A 25,809-nucleotide genomic window follows, 5' to 3' on the forward strand; every position below is an offset into this window, starting at 1 on the left:
TGCCTAAGGAAAAATATATATAGAAAGAGAGCAAATGATAAAGGAAATGAGGCACAATATTAATAATAGGTGAATCTAGGTGAAGAGTACATGGGTGTTTTTTCATACTAGTCTTACAATTTTTCTGTAAATCAAAATTATTTCCAAATAAAAAGTTAAAAGAGGGGGCCGGCCTGGTGGCGTAGTGGTTAAGTTCCTGTGCTCCGCTTCAGCGGCCTGGGGACCTACGCACTGCTTGTCAAGCCATGCTGTGGCAGCGTCCCCTATAAAGTAGAGGAAGATGGGCACGGATGTTAGCCCAGGGCCAGTTTTCCTCAGCAAAAAGGAGGATTGGCAACAGATGTCAGCTCAGGGCTAATCTTCCTCACACACACACACAAAAAGTTAGAAGAGTATGTGTGTTTATTTGTGAATTTATATGTATGCATATGGCCTATAGGATGAGAAAAATGTAAAAAATTTTGTAGCTCCTTTACATTCCCTTGATAGATACCTATAAAAAAAGGGAAATTAACCAAAACATGCATTGAAAATGAAAATCTGTGATTGATGTAAGAAGGGAAGCCAGCAGACATCATCCTTGGCCTAATCTGAATGCACTTAGTTACCACGAGGCTGTAGTCTAGGGGCCAGAGGTTTTAGTGCGGTCTAAAAACGATGGTGGGAGCCACATTTTCCAGACTGCGAAACACAGGGTACCTTGTTTAGTCAGCACAGTTTAGGTCAAATGTGGTTATGAAAAACAGATGAATTCTGGTGATCAAGTTGTACTTTGACAAATATTCCATTGTTTGAACATGCAGTAATTTCTGAAAAATGTGAAGCAGCCTGGACTGCAGAGATTGAGTTCTCTCTTCTCAACTTTCTTGCTTGTTCACAAAGGTCTTGTCATCGTGGGGAGTAGAAATAACAGGGCAGAAGAAGTATGTTAGATACTTACTGCCCCCCACCCCCCTTTTCTTTTCTTTGCTCTGCTGGCAAATCAAGCAATTCTGGGCAAGCTGTTTTGTCAGCTGGAGGTCTTGCACTAATTTAGGCTTAGGGGACAGCTTTTGTGTTTAAGTTTTGTGGATAGTGGTATGTTCTAATGAATTAGATACTTTGAGTTTATCCCATTAAGAGAAACATGGTATAAAGATTTCCTTAAGGAAACCTTAGATATAGGTTTAGTGAGATGATGTTATATTTCGCTGGCTCCTCTGGCTCTGACCTGAGAGTCATTATTTCATCCAGTGTCTACTCCTAGCTCAAGAGGCTTATCCATAGAGCTTTGTTCCTATAAGTTAAGAACTATAGTAATAGCGTAGCAGGCTAGAGATGCTTGATGCGGAGAAGTTCATATAGAGTCAAGTCCTCTTTGATGGCTTATTTTTCCATTTATATGCTTGTATTGTACTTTTTTTGTTGCTTCAGGATTTTCTCTCACTTTACTCACTTTCTTCATTTTCCTTTCAATAAATATATGTTGCATACTTATTGTATGCAGTGCGCATGGTCCATCTTTCTGCCTTTGGGTAGAATTTCTGTTCTGGGTGATTTAGACTTGTACTGTCCAGTATGGTAGCCACTAGCCATATGTGGCTTTTGAGCACTTGAAACATGGATAGTCCAAATCAAGATGTACATAAGTGTAAAATACACACCAGATTTCAAAGACTTGGTACAAAAAAAGGAATGTAAAATATTTCCTTATTAATTTCTTTATTGATTGCATAATGAAATGGTAATATTTTGGATACATTGGGTTAAATAAAATATATTATTAAATTTTTTGTCACCTGTTTTTTACTTTTTTTGTTTTACTGTGGCTTCTAGACAATTTTAAATTGCATATATAGCTAACATTTGTGGCTTGCATTATATTTTTGTCAAACATTGCTGCTCATCAAATATGAATTAATATATATGAACCTGGAGTAATTTTTCCCCTCTCTCTTATCATGAAGAGATCCTGGTCATTTCTCGTATAAGTATGTTTAACATTTTTCTATAAAACAATATTAGCCACAATTATTACACTCTCTTTTTTTTTCTTTCAATTTTGATGTTGGTCAGTACATCTGAAAAACACCTTCAGTTCTTGTCAAATTGCTATACCATTTCTGAATAAATTTAGAACCTTGGTGAATTACCCAGAAATCTTGATGAATTCTGCTAGAACTTTGATATGAGCTACTAAAACCTTAAGGAAAGTCTCCATTGTTTTTGTTTTGTTTTTTTTAACTATTCTAGCTACGAGGAAGTGAGGTCATGGTAGTTGCATAATATAATGGGTTGTAAAATATGAAAGAAAGAAGACCTCATCTCTAATCTTGACCATTTAGTTATTTATAGAATTATAAGTAAGTACAAAATGATGCAGTACATGTTTCATACTTATTTGTAAAGATTACCTTTTGTTGCTGAAATTTACAGTGCATTCTGCTCTGAGAAGAACAGACTGGGAAAAAAATGTTGATGGCTGCCTGGCTGTGTCTTTTGGAAATGTTGGTTCTTTCATGCCCTGGGAAGGCTGCCAAGATATGAGAATTGCAGTGTCCTACAGATAGCTTTGTTTTTTAGAAACTTGAAGCTAAATCTTCATTGTATACATTACAATGTATATATACGCTAGTGTTGGACCTCTGCAAATGATTGTGGCAATCTTAACATCTTTTGTCATCATAGTTCCATGGTTTAGATTTAGTTTGTCTTGCATTAGGTAAGTCATGTTTGGTATTAGTGGCATGTATGTATCTGGGAAAGTTTTTAATCTCTCTGAGACTCAATTGTGGTATAGATACTTTTCAGGGCTGTAGGAACTTCTGTGACTTGAGGCCCCAGCAGGGAGCAGACCTGATGAGGAATGAAGTTGTGGGCAACTTTAAGGAAGGGGAGAAGCAAACTCCTGCTGTAGAGCTGCTTCAGCAGGAGGTGGAAGCATGATTGTTAGCCAAGAAGAATCATATACGTCTGGACAAGGTCAGCTCTATAACAAAATGTATAACATTACATACTTCCACAGGATGTCTTGGACTGAGATAGTATTATAAAATCAATTCTTTGCAAGTAATTCCCTAATAAAATGCTGTAAAATGTTTCTACTTGAATGTCACATTATCAGAGAAATCCCATTAGCATTCATCAAAAGGCTGCAGGGAATTTGCTGTAGCACTCCCTCTACCCTGAAAATCTTAACAGAATTGCCACAAAACATGGGTGGAAGAATTTATATATTTCTTCTGTGCAACTGAAAAAGCAGTAGTTCTTTTTAAGGTCATTGATGCATGTACATGTCAGGCCACACAAAGTAGTTTTTCTTATTTATTTTGGAGAACCAAAATAGAAAAGACTTTGATGCTTACAGCAAGGAGTATGTACACGTAAAGTATCCCTAAAGTGAATTTTAGTTACTGTACATTCTTTAAAGGTCACTTTTCAAAGGAAAACAACTGCACCAAAAAACTATGTAACTAATGCTTTAATACAACTATACTTTATTCATTCAACTAATATTTATTGCAGATAGATTTTATTCTATACAATCTAACCAATCTAACAATCCAACTGCAAACCAGTTAGCACTCTAGGCTCTGAAGAGGTACATCAGGAGTTCCTTGCTTGGGAAAAAGAAAAAGAGTTCCTTGCTGAAAGTCTCAGCACCTTTGTAAACATGAATGACATCGAGAAGGTCCTTGTTCTTAAAGAGGGAAAGAAATGTAAATGATATGATTAGCAACATTTCCCTTTTCATTTTAAGCTTTTCATCTCTAATCAATGGGTGAAACACATTCCTTCATTGAAACAATTTTGATGGAAGTTTCCTGAAACGACACTAGGCCTGTCTACCTCCCCTGAAGTTTAGTGTGACTTAGTCTTAAAAGTTTGATTTGAGGGAGGGGAGAGTTTCAGAAGGAAACCTTCATCCATTCTTGGAGGAGACAAAAAAAAAGCTACCCTTGTCAGGTTGCTGGAAGTAGAGTCTATGGAACTAGACAGAAAGCCTGCATAGAAGAGTGGTATAGTAGAAACAACATGAGCTGGTATCAGACAAATTGTCTTGCTATTAATAAACTTTGTAACTTTGGCTTTCAGTTTCTGTACAAAATGTACTTTAAAGAGTTATTGAGAAGAATAAATGAGATAAGAAGATTGTTTTTATAAAGCACATGGTAGGTGTAGTGGTTGCTCAATATATATTAATTCTTTGAAATAAGTATTTCTTCTTGAAGCCTTTGTAAGCTTGCCTGTCTACTTCATCCAGTCTTAGATCCAACCCCTACCTCTTCAAGACTCTTAGGAAAAGTTTATTTTTACAAAGTATATAGTTAAAATATATCAGCTTTAAGAGAAATTTTTACGGTATGCTTTTTAAAACCCGAAGCATAGATTATTTCAGTTTTCCATTTTTAAAAAAATATAATTAAAAATATTTGTTTCCCTGATGGTTCTATGAAATATCCTTTATGAAAATGGCAAGCACAGAGGATCCAGTTTAAGTTATATTTATCTCCTCTTCAAACAGTTCTTGGAAGTATGAAAGTAGAAAAGGATCAAACTCTAATCCTCATTAGAAGGAAGAATAGTTTTTGTCTTTTTTCTCCCTTTGACAGTATTAGCTATAGCCCTAAGGGAGTCTACACTCAACATCCCAACCTACGGAGTCCTCTCAAAATTTTAGGAGCGGGCTGGCCCCGTGGCTTAGTGGTTGGGTGCGTGCGCTCCGCTACTGGTGGCCCGGGTTCAGCTCCTGGGCGCGCACCGACGCACCGCTTCTCCGCCATGCTGAGGCTGCATCCCACATGCAGCAACTAGAAGGATGTGCAACTATGACATACAGCTGTCTGCTGGGGCTTTGGGGAAAAAAAAGGAGGATTGACAATAGATGTTAGCTCAGAGCCGGTCTTCCTCAGCAAAAAGAGGAGGATTAGCACGGACGTTAGCTCAGGGCTGATCTTCCTCACCAAAAAAAAAAAAAAAAAAAAAAAAAAAAACGTTTAGGAGCTTCGTGGTTTTTTCCACAGGACTTGCACACACGCTTTATCTCATTTGAGCCTCACGATACCAGTCTGACATAAGCAGGTTTTATAGTGAGCATCTTACATTGCCTTGGGGGTTGATGGAACTGAGGCTCAGCAGCATTAGTTGATTTGCCCAGCGGACCACAGGGCTAGTGATTGGCAAAACTAGGAGCCAAGCCTGATTTTATGAGTCGTATTTGAAACCTCTTTTTACTTTCCTGTATCATTAATGTTTCTGTTGTAGGGGCAAATGCTATGCAGTAAGTAAAAAGACTTTTTCCATAATGATATGTACTGAAGATATTATGAAAAAATAAATACATTGGTATTGTTTTGCATTAATATCTTGTCTTTGAAGTTTGAGGAGAAAAAATTGTTTGTAAAATTTTTAATTAACAAAGCAACACTCTTGGTAGTTTCTGGAAAAAACTACATTGAAAATAAGTCATGCCCTACCTTCTAATATTGACAGAGACCTGGAAATCAGATATAAGGACTTGGAGAAAGACAGTCACAAAAACCACATTGGTTTTGGCTAGAAAAATGACTGGGGTAGAGAGAGAAGATGGACAAAATATGTTTAATAGTTTGTTCCTTAGATTGGGAGTGTTGGTTTATGAGGAACTCTAATAGTGTGTTAGTGTAGTCATACAAGGTCTCGTTGGGCCTGTCAGGGTTCTGCAACTGCTATGCAAAATTTCAGCCTTGCTGGGATAGTTCTTTACTATGTAGTTCATCCTAAGGGTTTATTTTTAATTAGAAATTACCCTGTGCTCTCTTCTCTGCTCTTCGTTCTAGACCTGGCTTGGGAAAAGCAAGAGGGGAGGGGCAGGTGCTAATACTGTTGTTTTAAAAGGATCGCTGCCAGCCCTAAGTTAGGCAGAGCCAAACTCATTCTGGACTAGTCTTAGGGTAGATCATCCTCCCTTGAGTTGCCAAATAGCCCTTCATAATGCCAGGTTATTGTGCAGTTTGTTCCAGGATAAAGCTTCATTTGGGCCCTCCCATTCAGAAAAGAGCAAAAATTTCCCCTCTTTCCAGGCATAGCTTTAATACTCTCTTAAGGGAGACTTTCAAATATTTGGCTATTTCAAAAGACCTTTTGTTGAAAGTTTCTACTGTGCAAGGTGTCTTCTGTTGCCTGAAGTCATCCCATATAGTTATTGTAGAGTTACATACTTGGTATTTACAGGGAGGAGTCATCAGGTAGCCAGCCACCTTGTCTGTAGTCAGAAGTGGTAGATGACAAGGTCAACAAAGTATCAGTTTTATGGTCATCTTATTGCTACCAGGACGGTGAATTCTTTTCCAGGTGCCAGTGCTGTTGACTCTAACCCTGTCTAACTCTAGGCGTAGCACAGGAACCACTTTTATTCTCACCTATCAGCTTTGGACAAAGCACTTTTTTTCCTCTTCTTGTGTTCTTTATCTTGGAATCGGGCAGTTTCTATACTAATTATTCCACCATTGTCTGCTCTAGGCTCTTTCTGCCCTGACCTGGTGAGATCAGTCAGTGGACACCGTGATGCCTTTGATAAAAGGAAACTAAGGAAATACCTTTATTTTTTCCCTAAATGTCATTGTTCATTGTTTAAAAAAAAAATAGAAAAATTTGAAGAAACTGAATTACTCACAATTCCGCCACAATTTTGGCCTGCTACCTTATAGACATTATTTTCTGGACATATTTGATATACTTTTTACAAAAATTTAATTATACTATGTGCATTTCTTTATAATTTGCTTCCCCCCTTAACATATACAGTATCACAAATATCTGTTCATGTCAATAAATGTGGACTCAGCATTATTGTTTTCGTTTCCACCATATAGGTTTACTTAATGCAATGTTGTTGGAATTAATCACGGTGGTGATGATGGTGATGATGGCTACCATTTATTGAGTACTTACTGTATGCTAGGCATAATATTATATGATCTGCATACATTATCTTATTTAATCCTCATAGCAACTTTGACAAGCATATATATTAATATCCCTATTTTGCAGGTGAGGCAATTGAGACTTAGAGAGATTAAATAAATAGCTTAAGATCACAAAGTTAGGGGGAAGCCAGGGTTCTAACCTATACTATTCAAATCTGAGCCCAAGTTCTTCCAACTGTGCACATTTTAAACATTTCTTTTGGTCACAGATCTGATTATTACTTTAGGTAAAATTGTTAAAGTGAAATAAAGGGCATACACATTTTAAGCTTCCTGATGCCTAACCTCTCAGAAAAGTCATAACAATTTACGTTCCTTAGAAAAAGAATTTAGGAGTGCAGTTTTACCATTGTCAGCAATGTTGGGTGTTGTCTTTTTTCTTTTGCTAATTTGGTAGGCAAAAAAATGGTACATTGTGAATTTCATTTGCATTTTTTAAAATATTTAATATAGCATATTTAATAATAGAAAGGTAAAAATGTGTAGAGATCATTTTATACTGTGTTGAGGAAAGGGATGGGGGGATGGGGAAATGTGCAAATTTTTTCATTGCTCATTCTGGAACATTAACAGATACTGTCTAATCAAGTACAAGACTAAGAGTTCTATATAATGTTATCATTACAAAGGTAAACAATAGAGAAAAGAAACCCATCCTAAATAAGAATTTTAATCACTCTGCTAGAACTTCCACTGCAGTGTTGAATGATAGTGGCAAAAGTGGGCATCCTTGCCTTGGTCCTGATCTTAGGGAAAGCCCCCAGATTTTCACTGTCGAGTATGATGTTAGCTTTGGGTTTTTCACAAATGTCTTTTATCGTGTCAAGGAAGTTCCTCTTTATTCCTAGTTGCCGAGTGTTTTTATGGTGAAAAGGTTTTGGATTTATTAAACCATCCATGCATTCCTGGGATAAATCTCATTTGGTCATGGGGTATAATCCTTTTAATATGCTGTTGGAGTCAGTCTGCTAGCATTTTCTTGAGGATTTTTGCATCTATATTCGTAAGGGATATTGGTCTGAAGATTTGTTTTTTATTGATGTCTCAATAGTTTATAACATTGTGAAATTTTGGTTGTACATTATTGTTTGTCAATCACCATATATATGTCTCCCTTCACCCCTTGCGCCTACCCCTCACTCCCCTTGCCCCGGTAACCACTATACAGTTTTCTCTGTCCATGTGTTGGTTTATATTCCACATATGAGTGAGATCATATGGTGTTTGTCTTTCTCTTTCTGGCTTATTGCGCTTAACCTAATACCCTTCAGGTCCATCCATCTTGTTGCAAATGGGACGATTTTGTCTTTTTTTATGGCTGAGTAGTATTCCATTGTATGTATGTATATATACATATATGTATACACACACCACATCTTCTTGATCCAATCATCAGTCGAGGGACACTTGGGTTGCTTCCACTTCTTGGCTATAGTGAATAATGCTGCAATGAACATAGGGTTGCATAAGCCTCTTTGGATTGTTGATTTCAGGTTCGTTGGATAGATTCCCAGTAGTGGGATAGCTGGATCATAGGGTATTTCTATTGTTAATTTTTTGAGGAATCTCCGTACTGTTTTCCTTAGAGGCTGCACCAGTTTGCTTTCCTACCAGCTTAGTATGAGGGTTCCCATTTCTCCACATCCTCTCCAACATTTGTTGTTCTTTTGCTAATTTGGTAGGCAGAAAAATGGTACATTGTGAATTGCATTTGCATTTTTAAAATCAGTATTGATTGTGGATATTTTTTAGTGTTTAGGGGCCACTCATTTCTTTTTTGTATGTTTATAGAATGTTTATATTTTATTCAGATAAATACTTCTTTGTCTGATATGTGTGTTTATGATATTTTCTTAGTTTATTGGCTTTTTAACTATGTTTCTTTTATTTTGATTTGTAGAAATTACAAAATTCCTTTGTGAGCCAATCTGTCACTTTTCCCTAATATATTTTTTAAGTTTATTTTGCATATATTATAATGTGCAAATTTTAAGTGTATAACTTCATGGGTTTTAGCATATGTATACACTTATGTAAGTACCACCCAGATGAGGAAATAGAACATTTCTCTCTCCCAAGGAAGTTCCCTTTTGCCCATTCCAGTCATTATTAGCCGCCTTCTCCCCCTAAAGTGTAAACTTTTATAATTTCTGTCACCATGGATAAGTTTTGTCTGTTCTTGAAGTTCGTGTACATGTAATCATATAGCGTGAGCTCTTTTGTGTCTAGCTTCTTTCCCTCGATGTAATGTTCTTGAGATCCATGTATGTTGTTGCATGTACCGGTAGTTTGTTCCTTTTTATTGTGGGGTAGTTTTCTATTTTATGAATATTGATGGACATTTGAGTTGTTTCTAGTTTGGGACTTAGAATCAGTAAGCTACTGTGACATTCTTATACAAGTATGTTTAATGGACCTAGATGTTCTTTTCTCTTGAGAAAGTATGTAGGACTGGAATATTCTATATATCTTTTTGTTATTGATTTCTAGATTTCCATTGGAGTCAGATAATATATCCAGTAGATTTCAACACTTGGAAATTTATGGAGATTTTCTTTGTAGTCCAGCATATAGTATAATTTGGTAAATGTCCAATGTGCACTTGAAGAGAATGTATATTCTGCAGTTGTTAAAGTGTCTATAAATGACAATTGGATTTGCCAGTACTTTCAGATTTGGTTCTAACAGTATGTAGAGAAAATATGTAAGATAATTATATTGTAAATGGAGAAGAGTAAAGGTATAAAGGGAAGTAAAGTTTCTGTCCTTCCCTGGAACTGGTAAAATGACAATACCAGTAGCCTATGGTAAGTTATATATATATAATGTAGTACCACCAAAACTGTTGTACAAAGAGATACACTCCAAAACACTATAGATAAATAAAAATGGGATTCTAAATAATATTCAAGTAACCCTCAGGAAGTCGGGAAAAAGAAACTAAAAAAAAGAAGAACAAACATAAAACGTAAAATAAAATGACAGACATAAGCCCTAACATATAAATAATTGCATTGGATGCAGATTTTCTAAATACACTAATAAAAAGCAGATATTGGCAGAATGGATTAACAAACATGACCCAACTATATGCTGTCTATAAGAAAATCATTTCAAATATAATGATATAGTCTGATTGAAAGTAAAAAGGATGAGCAAAAAAGGACATCATGAAAACTTTGATCAAAGAAAAGTAGAATTGGCAATATTAATAGCAATGAAGTAGACATCAGAACAAAAAGGTTACCAGAGACAGAACTACATTATATAATGATAAAAGAATCAATCCACCAAGAAGAACTACAATCCTAGATGAGTATACCTCAAACAACAGAGCTGCTAAATTGTGAAGTAAAAACTGATAGAACTGAAAGGAGAAGCAGATCTCCAATTAAAGTTGGAGACTTCAAAACTCCTTTTTCAATAATTGATAGAACAGCTAGACAGAAAATCATCAAGGGTATAGAAGAACTCAGCAACACCATCAACCAACAGGATGATAAATAGACATTTATAGAACACTGTGCCCAACACATTCTTTTTTCTATTTTGTTTTTGCTCAGGAAGATTCCCTCTGAGCTAACATCTGCAGCCAATCTTCCTCTTTTTGTATGTGAGCCGCCACTACAGCATGGCCACTAACAGATGAGTGGTGTAGGTCCACGCCCAGGAACCGAACCCGGGCCGCTGAAGCCGAGTGCACCAAACTTAACCACTAGGCCACCAGGGCTGACCCAACACATTCTTTGTAAGCATCCACAAAACATATACCAAGTTAGACCATATCCTGGGCCATAAAATAAGCCTTAACAAAGTTTGAAATCACATACAGACCTTAATGAAATCAGACTAGAAATCAATAACAGAAATATAGCAGGAAAATCTGAAACCACTTTGAAACTAAATAACACACTTGTATATAGTGTCTAGATCAAAGAGGAAGTCTCAAAGGAAATAAAAATATATATTGAACTGAATGAAAATGAAAATTTTGGGAATACAGCTAACGCAGTGTTGAGAGGGAAATTTGTAGTGCTAAATTGCACACATTAGAAAAGAGGAAAAGTCTCAAGCCAATAATGTAAACTCTCACCTCAAAAACCTAGAAAAAGAAAGTCAAAATAAACCCAAAGCAAACAGAATGAAGGAAATTATAATAATAATAACAGAAATCAATGAAACTGAAAATGGGAAAACAATAGAGAAAATCAATGAAAGAAAGAGCTGGCTTTTAAAAAAACTGATAAAACGGAGAAACTCTAGCAAGACCAATAAAGAAAAAAAGAGAGAAGAAACAAATTATCAATATCAGGAATAAAACAAGGGATATCAAGGATAACACTATAGACACTACAGATACCAAAAGGATAATAAGGGAATACTATGAACAGCTCTACACACATAAATTTGACAACTTATAAAACATTGACCAATTACTTGAAAAATGCTAACTGCCACAATTCACGTAATATGAAATTGATAATTTGACTAGCCCTGTGACTGTGAAGGAAATTGAATTCATAATTTAAAAACTCTCCCCTTAAATCTCCAGGCCCAAGTTGTTTCATTGGAGAATTTTACCAAAAATTTACAGAAGAATTAACACCAATTCTACATGGTTTCTTCCATTGTAAAGAAGTAGAGAGAGCACTTTCCAATTCATTTTATGAAGCTAGTAATAATACCCTGATACCAAAACCAGAGAAAGATAGTACAAAAAAGAAAACTACAGACTATTATGACTCACGAATATAGATGTACAATTTCTTAAGAAAATATTATTAAGCAGAATTTAGTAATATATAAAGAGAATATAAGACCAAGTAAGGTTTATTTCAGGGATGTAAGGTTGATTCAATATTTAAAAATCAGTCAATGTAATCTACCACATTAGTAGTCTAAAGAAAAATCACATAATCATATCAATTGATGCAGAAAAAAGCGTTTGACAAAATTCAAACCCATTCATGATTTTAAAAAAACCCACAAAAACCCACCTCAGGTGGAGAAAGAGCATATACAAAAACCTACAGCTAACTTTATTTTTAAGGGTGAAAGACTGAATGTTTTTCCCCTAAGGTCAGGAACAAAGCAAGAAAATGTGCTCTCACCACTCTTATTCAATATAATACTGGAAGTTCTAGCTAGTGTAGTAAGACAAGAAAAGGAGATAAAGGGAACACAGATTGGAAAGGAAGAAATATAACTGTCCCTATTGGCAAATAACAAGATTGTTTATGTTTAAAATACCAAAGAATCAAGATAAAACCGCCTGATAATAATAAGTGAATATAGCAAGGTGGCAGATACAAGATACACAAAAATCAGTTGTATTCCTATATACTAGTAATGAATATTATAGATACCAAAATTAAAAATACAGCACTCTTTATGATCACTTAAAAAAAAGATATGTGGGGCCACCCTGGTGGTGTAGTGGTTAAGTTCACACGCTCTGTTTCAGTGGGCTGAGGTTCGCAGGTTCGGATCCTGGGTGTGGACCTACACACCACTTATCAAGCCGTGCTGCAGCAGGCGTCCCACATATAAAGTAGAGGAGGTTGGGCACAGATGTTAGCCCAGGGCTGATCTTCCTCAGCAAGAAGAGGAGGATTGGCAATGGATGTTAGCTCAGGACTCATCTTCCTCACCAAAAAAAAAAAAGGAAATCTAAAAAAAATGTGGGATTTGTATGCCGAAAACTCCGAAATGCTGATGGATGAAATCAACAAAGATGTAAATACATGAAAAGACATACTGTGTTCATGGATTGGAAGAATGAACACAGTAAAGATATCAGTTTTTCCAAAGTTGATGTACAGATTTAATGAAATTCCTATCAAAATCCCAGCAAGATTTTTGTACATATGGACAAAATTATTCTAAAATAGCTCAGGTATTTTCTATACATGAATGTTGATAGCAGCTTCATTCATAATAGCCCCAAACTGGAAACAACCCTAACGTCTTTCAGTAGATGAATGGTTAAACAAATTTGGCACATGTATACCATACCATGGAATATTACTCAGCAATATAAACGAAAGAACTATTGATATATGTAACAACCTGGATGAGTCTCCACAGATTTATATCGAGTGAAATAAGCCAACCTCAAAAGATTACGTACTGTAAAATTCTATTTATGTAACATTCTTAAAATGACAAAATTATAGAAACAGAGAACAATTAGTGCTTGCCAAAAGTTAAGTAGGGGATAGGGATGGAGGGAAGTGGGTATAAAAAGGAAACTTGAGGGATCCTTGTAGTTTTGGAAATGTGCGCCTTGACTGTATCAATGTCAATATCGTGGTTGTGATACTATGCTATATGTTCCTAACATCCTTACCATTGGAGAAACTGGGTAAAGGCACAATGGGATCTGTCTCTATTATTTCTTATAACTGCATATAATTGAATCTACAATTCTCTCATAATAAAAAGTTTAATTAAAAAAATTGGTATTGGAACAAATTTTATTCAACTTTAGTTTTTTCTTGTAACCTGTATTCTTGTATTTTTTACCAACTATCAACCTAATATTTGTTCACTTTGTCTGTTTTTAGATAGTCTGCCTATTTTTCTGAACATCTGAAGTTCAGTATAACAGATTTCTTTAGTCTTAGATTCTACATTTGTCTGTTTCTGTATAACACCTGTTAATGGGGGAAAAAAGCATAGATATATTTATACAAAATTTGCCCAATCCTCATTTAACTATATAAAGGGCTGTTTTTTGGGTGTGTGGCAAATTTAATTTTGAAATGCATGGGGCATCCATGTGTCTTTAATAAAACAGCTATTACATACATTTATATATCATAAAAATAATGTGTATAGCTTTTTCCATTTATAAAGTACTTTGACTGAGCCTCAGGTTTTTTGCTTTTCCTGGCATTGACTTCCTTTATATACATGGGAAGTCACATAAAAGCTATATGTCTAGTTCTTTTTGTATAAAATCTTATACCATACCCTCTGTTAAGCCAGTACTTTCCATTGCGAAGACTGTTAACGTCTCATTGCTGTCATCTCCATGAAGTGCTTGTGTGTAACAACTGTGACATGACGGTATTTTTATTTACATTTTTAGATGCCATATTTTCCTATTAGCTCCTTAGTAATTGTTCAGAGGCCCTATTAATTTTGGCAACATGAAACAGTTTAAGAGATTTGCCTAGGAAATTTTAAACTTCCAAATTGTGAAGCACTTGAGCAGTTTTAAAAATTGACAGGTGTAAATTAGAAGAGATTTTCCTTAAAAATTGGCAAGTGTGAAATTGGGCAGTTGAATAGTACATTTGGAAATCTACCAACTTTGGGAAGCGTTCTTTGGAGAAAATGTAGAAAACCTAATTTTTTAACTCTAATTAAAGAGATGACTCTCTTTGTTTGTCATGTGTAGACACTCAATTCTCTAACAATTTTTGGTGTTCCATTGTTGGACAATTAATTTGGTTTATTTCTTTGCTCGCATATCCTTACTAGTCCCTGCTATTGTAAGGGACCACTGAATAAAATGATGGACTTAGGGGGCTATCATCTAAATCATAGTGCCTTTTTTCTTAATATTAAAATAAATTGCATTTCAATTATTTTATTTTAAAAGCTATGTCACATTAAAATTCTCTCTAATTGTCTACAAGTTGATTAAATCATATTATGATTATATTATAATATATAATTTGCACATTAGGTACACATTCTATGCAGATTATTCACGTTAGGGTTTCCCTAACAAAAGGGGCACATCTTAAAAGTGAAATCCAAATCTTTCTCTGATCAATTACCTTAATCATAGAGGAAGTCTGGGTTTTTGTTTTAGCCAGGTAGGTAGGTTGTAATTTTAAGCAGTTTTGTTTGCTAAGCATGATTAAGACACCGTTCCCTTTGAGGTTTACCCTTTCGCTTCTAAGGTACAACTGTTTATCATCTTGGGTCAAAGGTTATAAAAAGTAGTCATCAATTAAAGCTTTATTGGTTGTAATTGGTAATGCTATGAAAGGAGCCAGCCAAACTGAATCTGATAATAAAAGACTCTTTGTTAAAATATTTAATAAATTAACACTCTCTCTTGGAAGGGGGAAGCTAATTACAAAGCCCAAGATTGTTAATCATAATGTTTACTTTCTTCAAAAGCACAGACTCAACTACTCCATAATCATTAGACATCAGATTTCTTTCTTTTTCTTTTTTAAATCCTGCAAACTCTGTCATTCCCAGAGGGGATGTTCTTTTCTATGGCTCAGGCTTGGGATATGGCAGAAGGAGGAAATGCCAAGACAAACATAAGTTATAAGGGCCATCTTAAAAATAAACAGAACTCCGTTAGAATGTCACACTGCCTTTGCTGTCTTCAAAAAGGGTCAGAAGTTTATGTAGATTTATTCTGTAGGCTAATTGAGTGATATCAAGAATTAGGGCATTTGGAAAGTAATTTTTTTAAAATAATAAATTATCTACCAGAGCAATTATCCTTTCCCCATACCTAGGGCTTTTTGTTTTTTTTTTCTTTTTTTGAGATGTTTTGACAGTGTTGTGGCTCTTGAATTTTAGATATTTTTCAAAGCCCTAATATAGGTAACCGAAGCTGTGATACATACCACCTCCACAACTCTTGAATGACCTTGCCATGGGAACTCGCTGAATGGGCTTTTACATCTGGGAATCAAATGTTTCTAGATTTAAGCAATAGGGGGCATCTTGGGTTTGTTCTTTACACATGTTTCTGTAGTCTGATCTTTAGGGCAGTTCTAATGAAAGAAAATCCTGCTTTGGGCCTGCTGTGTAAATTAGCCATATGGTGAAGTGTAATATCCCGCTGAACGTCATTATGGGGCCCTATGAAAAGTGCTCCCCTTTTCACATGGAAGCAAATTAAAATGGCTCTTTCAGGGTTTTTTTTTTCTTTTTTTTTTTTTTAAAACTCTGAATAAACCTGTCTTCACTTGGATGCCGGGACAGTTAAAAGGGAGCTCTCCAGCTGCAGTCAGGGTGGTGAAATTACAGGCTTTGCCCAAGACCAAATGAAAATATTACTTCCTGTAGGCAAAGCCGGAAGAACAATGATGTGTGCTTCCCTCCTTCCATTTCCCTCTCTTGTGCTTTGTGTACTTGTCCTTAGCTGCTTCTCAATCCGAGGGTTAATTTTCTATTATTGTGATGGATGAGAAGGATTTAGCTCACTCTCCAGTAGACCTCAGGGCAGTCTGCCAGGAAAGACTAGTAGAGCTGAAGTGGTGGATGAAGAGCTGTTTAGCCAAATAATGGCACGTACATATTTAATAAAGAGGAGAGAAGGATCTGTCCTTCTTTGCCTGTTGTGTAGACGTTCTGCCCATATGAAATAGTATTATACCAGCGTAAGTTGTTTTTTTCTTCTATAAAACTAGACATGTAGATGTCATTAATGTTTGGAGGCATGGGGTCAGTAATTGTATGAAATGTTCAGGGTGTTTGTGTGCATGGTCTACTACATTGTTACCTTTATGAAGAAAAAGAAACCCATGGAAAGGTCTTTCATCTGGCCTTCTCTTCCTCCTCCAAGAGCAAGGATCACATGATCCTGACTATTTTGATTACTGGTGCACATTTGTAACCCATAGCAGCTAAAATTTGACATTTGAGCTTTGGTAGCAGTAAATTTTACCAGTTTTACAGACAAAAACAAAAAGTCTCACTCATTTGCCCACATGGAGTGGCAATACTGTTTATGTTTCCTATGTTTATATCCAGACAAGTGTCTAGACACATGGAGAATTCAAAGTTGTCGCTTGTGTTTTTATTTTTATTTTTAAACATTTATTCAAAGCCCACGTTGGTTCCAGCATTTGTATGACAATTTATAGCATGTGTTTGAAGAAAGGGAGTTGGAACAATGTTGTACAGTAAAAGTGGATCGTACTAAGTTATGATGTTTGAGAAAAGATTTTTGCATGCAAAGGTCAGTGAAAAGAGTATGTACAATATGATCCTATTTATGTGTGTGTGTGTATGTGAAATATCTGTCTATTTAGAACAGAAAAACGTCTGTAAGAGAGTACACCAAAGAGTAAACAGTAGTTATCTCTAGGTAATGGGTATTTTCTCTCTTTGCCTGATCTACATTGTCTGATTTTTCTAAAAGTCACATATCTTACTTTTGTAATTAATAATAATTTAAGAAGAGATAGACAATGTAGAAAACACAGCTAAAAGCAAAAGATTAAAAAAAACCAACTACTATTTTCAGCATAGCCTGAGAAGTGAGTTATTTCCTGATAAAATCTAGTGCTAGGATTAATGGTTAGACTTAGGGAATCGGCAGTGGCTTTTGAAGCATCTGACTATTAGCATCCTTCTCCAAGTTTATCATATGGTGTGATATAATATTTAAATCAAATATGAATTTAGAAAATAAAGTACTCACTGAATTGAAGAATAGCTTAATAGAGCGTGGAGAATATTTCTTTCTCTTGTTTAGTGTTAAGTAAAAATAGAATTTGTTCTGTGATCATTTAGCTCTTCTTATGTAATTATACTCTATAAGTGAATGATAAATTTGTTGTGGAGATTTCTTTATAATAATAATATAACCTCTAGTATTTAGGTTAAATTTAAAATGAGATGTATACACTTAACATAGAAAATATTAAGAAAAGCCTTTTTTTGCTTCTAAGTCTTTCTTAACTTTTATTAAAATACTTTAGAAGCATAAATGTCTGAAAACTTACAACACCATTGACAAATAAGGTTGGTAATTAACATTACATTGTCTGAATTTAAATAAAATTTTCTCTAACTTCAGAGCTGATTGAATGGATTGAGAAATCTAGTTGTTGAGTGATGTGTGTTTTGCTGCCATAAACAGAGCAAACTTTAAAAGTCAGAAGACGCTTTATCCGTTTTCCATGTATGCCTTCTGGCTTGAAAATGCAATCCTGAATTGGTGAAGACATTTGTTGTCCACCCCTGTATTGCATGGATTCTCCTTTTTAAGGCTGTCAGAGTGTGGGGTAAGAGGGAAAGAGGGACTTTTGGTGGCAGGACAGTTTATCCTGTGCTGGAAAATACTCAAAGTGTTAGTACTGTACAAGAGCACAGATAGGAAGACCCTATATTATTGTGGTTTTCATTCACTTTAAAAAGTTCAGAGAGGTAAACACTGGGAACTGTGTGGTAGGAGACTGTTTGGCCATATTTCATGTGCACTTAGTAGGCCAGTTGCTTGCTAGACACTGGAAACAGTTTGTGGATTGCCTTTGAAACAGCTGTGGACCTGGGCACATCAGCCTACTATGAATTGCCACTTCCATAAGGATATTAGATCTGTAGCCAGATGAATGGTGAGTGGGCCAAAAGCAAACCACAAACCAAGCCTGGAAGAAAGTACTGGCCCAGAAAGAGCTCCTGTTGTTCAAAATAGAGCAACTGGGAAAATGAAACAATACAAAACAAAATATGAGATCTGAAAAAACATACTGAATAAAATGGGACAAGGAACATCATCCTAAAAATTAAGAGGAAACGTGATTCTAAAAATGATTGTCTACAGGAACCGAAAGGAAATTTTAGAAAATTGTTTGGTATGAAGAAGACGTAACCTCTATGAAACAAGAGCAAAAATCTTTTAATTAATTAATTAATTAATTTTTTTGGTGACGAAGATTAGCCCTGAGCTAACATCTGTTGCCAATCCTCCTCTTTTTGCTGAGGAAGATTGGCCCTGGGCTTGTGCCCATCTTCCTCTACTTTATATGTGAGATGCCTGCCACAGCCTGGCTTGATAAGCGGTGTGTACGTCCACTCTTGGGATCCGAACCCATGAACCCCGGGCTGCCAAAGCGGGGCATGCAAACTTTACTGCTATGCCACCGGGCCGGCCCCAGGAATAAAAATCTTGAAAAGGATGAATGGAGATAGAAAAACAACAGGATGAGATGAATAGGAATAATTACAAAGAAATGATCATTACAATAGCAGATGAAGTGTAAATATAAAAATGGAGTCTTAAAAGAAAATATCGATTAATATTTTATTCCTACTTTTAATCATTTATTCAAATAAATGTATATTGAATGCCATTTATGTGCCAAGCAGTGTTCTATGGGCTGGGAACACAACAATAAACAAGACATATGGGAAACTTGTTGTCGTGGAGGTTGCATCCTAATGAGAGGAGACAAACATTAAACGTAATGTCAGATGGAGATATGTGCTATGCAAAGAATTAAATGAGGGTTAGGTATTAGGTAAGACTTTCTGTTTTAGATTGAGTAGTAGTAAAATCTTCTCTAAGTAGGTGACATTTAAAGTTATACTTTAATAACATTAAAGAGCCAAATATTTCCTAATTGTTTGTGTCACTTGGGGTTTTTCTGCTAGGTCCTTTTCTAATTTCATTCTACAGATATTCCTTAGATTATTTCCTTTTCTCCTGGGGCTTTGATTATTATCTCTCTACTAATGATTCTAAAATCCATTATCTTTATCCTAGCGCTTTCTCCTGAGCTGTAAACCTGCTCCCAAACGCCAAGCACTTGGAAATCAGGAGCACTGTAAATGCTCCTGATCATATGCCTGCTCCCAAATGCCAAGCACTTGGAAGTCACAAACTAAACATGCCCAATACGGAGGTCATTATCATCAGTCTCCCCAAATACAGTCAATTCTTGTCATTCATGGTAGTTATGCTCTATAAAGTCACTGGAGACACTGAATTAATGAATACTGAACCATTGCTCCTAGAGGAAATACAGGGTTAGGTTCCTTTGAGCTTCTAATCATAATATTTTCATTAACTAATCAACTCATAATCTTGTTTTATGTGTGTTTCTCTTTAATAACTCCTTGTTTAATATATATTGTTGATTCATTAATATTGAATTCATGGCCAACAGCCCTGTAACTCATGCCTGAATGAAGCTTATCTAAAACACGTATTTTCTCCGTAAGGCACATCTTGCCTTCTTGAGTTTAGGAACACTTGACAGTACTTCAGTTATGTGTTTGGGGGCCATTTTAAATAGCAAAATCACCAAAAAGAAGCACAAAAATGCAAGACATACAGACGGCAAACAGGTACATGAAAAGGAGGTTAACATCACTACTCATCAGGGAAATACAAGTCAAATCACAATGAGATATCACCTCACACCTGTTAGAATGGCTATTCTCAAAAAGACAAGAAATAGCAAGTGTTGGCAAGGATATGGAAAAAAGGGAATCCTTGTGCACTGTTCTTGAGAATGGAAATTGTGCAGCCACTATGGAGAACAGCATGGAGATTCCTCAAAAAATTAAAAATAAAATTACCATCTGATTCAGCAATTCCACTTCTGGGTGTTTATCTGAAGAAAACGAAAACACTAACTTGAAAAGATATATGCACCCCCATGTTCATTGCAGCATTGTTTACAATACCTAAGATATGGAAACAACCTAGGTGTCCATCAATGGATGAATGATGAGGAAAATGTGTTATATATCACAATGGAATATTATTCAGCAATAAAAAAGAAGGAAATCTTCCCATTTGCAACAACGTAGATGGACCTTGAGGATATTATACTAAGTGAAATAAATCAGACAAAGACAAATAACATATGCTCTCACTTATATGTGGAATCTAAACAAACAAACAAGAAGATCAACTGAACTCATAGATACAGAGAACAGATTAGTGGTTGCCAAAGGTGGGGGGTGGGCCGTGGGAGAATTGGATGAAAGGGGTCAAAAAGTACAAACTTCTAGTTATAAAATAAATAAGTCCTGGGGATGTAATGTACAGCATGGTGACTATAGTTAAGAATACTGTATTGTAGATTTGAAAGTTGCAAAGAGAGTAGATCTCAAAAGTTCTCAACATAATAAAAAAAATATTTGTAATTATGTGCGCTGATGGATGTTAACTAGACTCACTAGGATGATCATTTCACAATGTACACAAATATTGAATCATGTTGTATGCCTGAAGCCACTATAATGTTATATGTCAATTATATCTCAATTAAAAAAAAAGCACAAAAGTGCAAAAGACGTGGCACTAAATAGACTGTGAAGAGAATAATTGTTTATAGTATGTGAACTGAAATAAGAAGGCAGAGTGTTGCCTTGTTAGAAGTCAGCTGGGAACGTGTGCATTGGGCAACTCAAATTTTCACCACTCTACAGATTCGTGAATGACTGTGAAAGTGCCGTGAGTATTGATTTTGAGGTTACAAATGAATTTTAGCTAATAGGCAAATTTGCAAATACGGAATCCATGAATAATAATCGACTGTATATTCCTTATATTCCTCTCTTGTGAAATGACACCACCATCAAACCGGTTACCTAGGTTAGAAACCTCACGTCAGCCTTCTTTCCTTTCTGTCCTTTACCACCATGTCCAATCAATCATCGGCTTGTACCTCCTAAATATATGTCAAATTCTGACTGATCTTTTTGTATCTGATTTTTCCTTTCTTCATTCTATTCGCTACATTACAACTTCCAAATGTCTAAAACAGTTACCCTTTTCACAGTCTATTTAGTGCCATGTTTTTTTGCATTTTTGCATTGAAGTCCAAATATCAGCGTAATTTACAAAGCCGTCCAGCCTCACCTCTTGTCATCCCTCTCCCGTACACCCTGAAGTTCCAGCCATGAAGAGCTTCTTTCAATTCGTGGGATGTGAGATGCCTTTTTTCTTTGAACCTCTGTGTCTCTACAAGGAACATTTTTCCCCTTCTCTTTCCCTTTTCTTTACCTGCCTTATTCTTCTGACTCATTCTTCAATTATGAGTATAAATGTCATTTTTTTCTGGGAAGTTTTCTCTGACGTTCTTTCCACCCACTACACAGATACGCATGCACACACTCAGACACATATACCACTCCAATCCATAGGATTCTGTAGTTTAATATAATTGCTTGTTTAATTGCTAGTCTTCCACCATAGACTATAAATTCATTAAGGACAGGGACCATTCTCAGTGTCACTTGGTAAACTATATATATAAAGTGACTTGTTTTTCTGTCATTGTGTATATTAATTAATTATTACAAAGCCTTTGGAGCACTGCAATACTAATAACATAAAATGAAAAATAAAAACAACTTTTCACTTGCCTGTCTATTGTTTTGTATCTATTTACTTGTACCTTCAGTAGCTTTTGAGGTTTTTTTTTTTTAAATATTAGTGATTATAAGAGCTTGAAGCTGAAATGGCAAATCTCTATAGTTCATCTGTTGATCTATTTGTGAATAGGCAGACACTTCATCAATTACTCAACTAGATTGGTCGGACATTTACTTCTCAAATTCCACCTATAAGCTTTGAGTTGACAAAATTGGCAAAGGAAATAGAATAATCAGAGTTGAATTTATTTAACAGCCACTAGGGAAAATCTAACTCATGTTTGCAAATGGGGAAGCCAGACCTATTAGATAAATTGGTCTTTTTTAATGTTTTTGTTCTACTGAATGAATATTTGAAAGGCAAAACTGTATCTAGTTTAGAATTAAGTAGAGGTTTATGATTTGGTTTTTATATAGAATTTCATCTTGTATATTTTCTATCATTTACAACAAATAATTAAATTAGTATACTGTGGTCTAATTAGAGAGAAGTCTTTCCCTAAATTCTCAGCTGAGTGTACCTTGGCTCCAAAGCATATTGAATATGTAACATCACACTAGAATAATAAAGGGACTTGAGGGCTGTTAACCTTAAAATGAAAAGCCTTTCAGTGTGTACAGAATGTAGTTGACATTTAATAATACCACTATGCTGTGAAATGGTGACAAATGGGGAATAACTTTAACAAACCAACAGGCAGTTTCCACTTCTTATTTCTTAAATAGAATCGTTTGCTACCTCATTAACTTATGGACTAAGAAAGTCTTGAAATAGTTGTCTTAATGTTTAATTTCGTTTTATAGGCAGAAAAACTCAGGTGTGTACAGTTATAATCACTTTAGCATTTTAAAACCTTTGCTTTTAAGCTACACCAGGGGTGAACAAACCATGACCCAGGGGCCAGATCCAACCTGCTTCCTTGTTTCTGTATGACCTGAGAACTAAAAATCGCTTTTACATTTTTAAATGGTTGGTAAAAAATCAAAAGAATAATATTTCATGATAGGTGAAAATTATATGAAATGCTAATTTCACTTTCTGAAAGTAAGGCTTGATTGGAACATAGCCACACTCATGTATGTGTTGTCTATCGCTGCTTTTGCACTGTTAGAGCAGAGTTGAATCATTGCAACAAAGACTGTATGGCTCACCAAGCCTAAAAATATTTACTATCCTGCCCTTTACAGAAGACATTTGCCAACCTCTGAGCTACACTATTGAGTTTGCCTGATTTAGTACCTTAAATCAACTTTCCCAATTTAGGGATGCAACAAAGAAGGCATGTTGAGTAAAATTCTTCAGACTTTTGGGACGGTGAAGGCAACTGAACTAGGTATTACATGAAGTTTACACTTTCTCACATGGGCAGGGCCTTCACTTTCATCACTGATTACATCTTATTTATTTTTTAAATAAGTGCTTGCATAGTGTTTATTATTTATCAGACACTGTTCTAAAAACTTTGTAACTGTTCTAAATCCTCATAACAACCATATGAGGTTGGCATCTCTACAAATGCGAAAACCACAGCACATGTATTAGTGAAAGTTAAATAGTTAATTAGTGAAAGGGAAGGTATGTAGCTAGTCATATGAGTTATGCAGCTAGGAAGGGGCAGAGCCACGATTTGAATGAAATCATCTGGTTCCAAAATCAGTGCTCTTAACTACTCTGCAATATTGTCATTCCTTTTCTACTCTTGTTTATTTAGAAAAGTCTTGGATTAAGAATAGAATTTAGTAGTAGTGGAGCATCAAGTTTTAAAAGCTTTGAGCTTGTGTTAGTTTCCTAGGGCTGCTATCACAAAGTACCACAAACTGGGTGTCTTAACAGAAATCTGTTCTGTCACAGTTTTAGAGGCTAGAAATCCAAAAGCAAGGTATCAGAAGGCCATCCTCCCTTTGAGACTCTGGGTAGAATCCTTCCTTGCCTCTTCTTAGCTTCTAGTGGTGGCCAGCAATCCTTGGTGTTCCTTGGCTTGCAGCTGCACCACTCCAGTCTCTGCCTGTGTTGCCACATGGTGTTCTCCCTGTGTGTCTCTCTCTCTGTGTCTTTTCTCCTCTTCTTTTAAGGACACCAGTTATATTGGATTAAGAGCCATGCTACTGTAGTATGACTGCATCTTAATTTAACTAGTTACATCTGCAATGACCCTATTTCTAAATAAGGTCACGTTGTGAGGTCCTGGGAAGGACATGAATTTTGAGAGGACACTGTTCGACCCAGTTACAGAGCTCATGAGCCAGCTCTTGGTCTCTAGAGCACCTTTCAGTTTAAGCCCAGAAGCCCTAAATGAAAAGTGGAAACTGTGCACTAAGAATTTCCTGGGCTTCGTTTCTTCTTGTTTGGTGTTAATCCTGCGCTAGATTATATCCTGTCTGGGAAGACTGATTTACTGTTCTCAGCTCCTGCTTTTTTCCTACCTCCTTTGGTCCTTTGTTCATGATTCATTTGAGACTAGTTTTCATTCTGGACTTATTTTCTGGAATATTCTGTGAGGTTTTATAAGGAACATTTTCTCAACTGTTGCTATAGCTTATGAGAACATTGGTTTGTCTTCCTTCTTGTGAATTTGTGATAGTTGGTTCAGAAACCAGCTTTCGTGTGTTGGTGGTTGAGTTCTGGTAGTTTCCTCTTAAGAATCTTTTGTATTCATCCTTACAGGATTTGCAAGTAAGGTTCAATAAAAGGTAATTGTTATTTTAATTTTTTCTATGATTATTATCATTACTAAAATCACAGATTTTGAGAAATGTGGGTCTGCCTCAATTCCAGACCTGGGAGCTTTTCTTTTCCCATGAAATACTGGAGTAATTGGTTTAATTGTGTCAACCCATTTCTTTTTGTTTATTTTATAGGGTGCCCGGGAAACATTTGAGAACTACTACCGAAAACAGAGACGAAAACAGGCCCGTTTGGTGCTCCAGCCTCCATCTAACATGGTAGGATCACCACCTTCACTTTTATCACTTTCATTTTTCTTCTCTGGTATCTTTTAATTATTTTGCATATGTGCTTTTTAAAAAAATTTTAACTGTCACTCTGAGACCACTTTTGACAGATGTGACTTGCGGTAAGAAACTAGCAACTAACATCTATCTATTGATTGCTATGTGTCAGGCATTGTTCTAAGGGCTAGATATATATTTTCTCATTTTATCCTCACTGTAACTCTATAAGGTAGGTACTATTATTATATTTACCTTATAGTCTTGGGAACTGAGCCTTAAGAAAATAAGAAACTGATTTTAACTTTGTCTTAAGGTACCAAAACAGAAATAATAACTTTTTTTCTTTGCTTTGTTGCAGCATGAAACTTTAGATGGCTACAGGAAGTATTTTAATCAAATTGTAGGGTAGGTATATATATGTATGTGTAGATATATTTAAATTTATATACTTTTAATACATAGATTTGTGAGACTTGGAAAAATAAATCAAGTTTTCCTTGGAAAATTCTTTTTTTTTCCTTTTCTCAGATTCTTAAGATAAGATTTATTTTTGACTTTCTGATGATTTCAAAGGAATGTCCTATTGGTTTCAACATTATGTTGTTGGAGAGTACTTTGTGTGGATAAAGGGAGAAAAAGTACTATGTGTGGATAAAGGGGGAAAAAACAATGAATTGTAATCTTATTGTATTTGATGTTTTGTTTCTCCATTCTTGGTAACAGAGAACCAAATAATCAGCAAAAGTTGGCAAACTTTTTCTAAAAGGACCAGATAGTAAAGAATTTTAGGCTTAGCAGGCCATACGGTTTC

The 25,809-nt window shown here is 35.6% G+C and overlaps 1 protein-coding gene across 3 annotated transcripts in view; it reads left to right on the forward strand.

The window, feature by feature from the left end:
• The window catches only part of EXOC6B (exocyst complex component 6B), a 588,554-nt gene that overhangs the window by 277,427 nt on the left and 285,318 nt on the right, over nucleotides 1-25,809 (forward strand). For all 3 annotated transcript variants that reach the window (XM_058550958.1, XM_058550957.1, XM_058550956.1), the window contains 2 exons: nucleotides 24,906-24,989; nucleotides 25,357-25,403. In XM_058550958.1, coding sequence (XP_058406941.1) covers nucleotides 24,906-24,989; nucleotides 25,357-25,403 — 131 coding nt within the window. The remainder of the gene's footprint in view (nucleotides 1-24,905; nucleotides 24,990-25,356; nucleotides 25,404-25,809) is intronic.

Source organism: Diceros bicornis, chromosome 12 (genome assembly GCF_020826845.1).
Source record: "Diceros bicornis minor isolate mBicDic1 chromosome 12, mDicBic1.mat.cur, whole genome shotgun sequence".
NCBI lineage: Eukaryota > Metazoa > Chordata > Mammalia > Perissodactyla > Rhinocerotidae > Diceros > Diceros bicornis.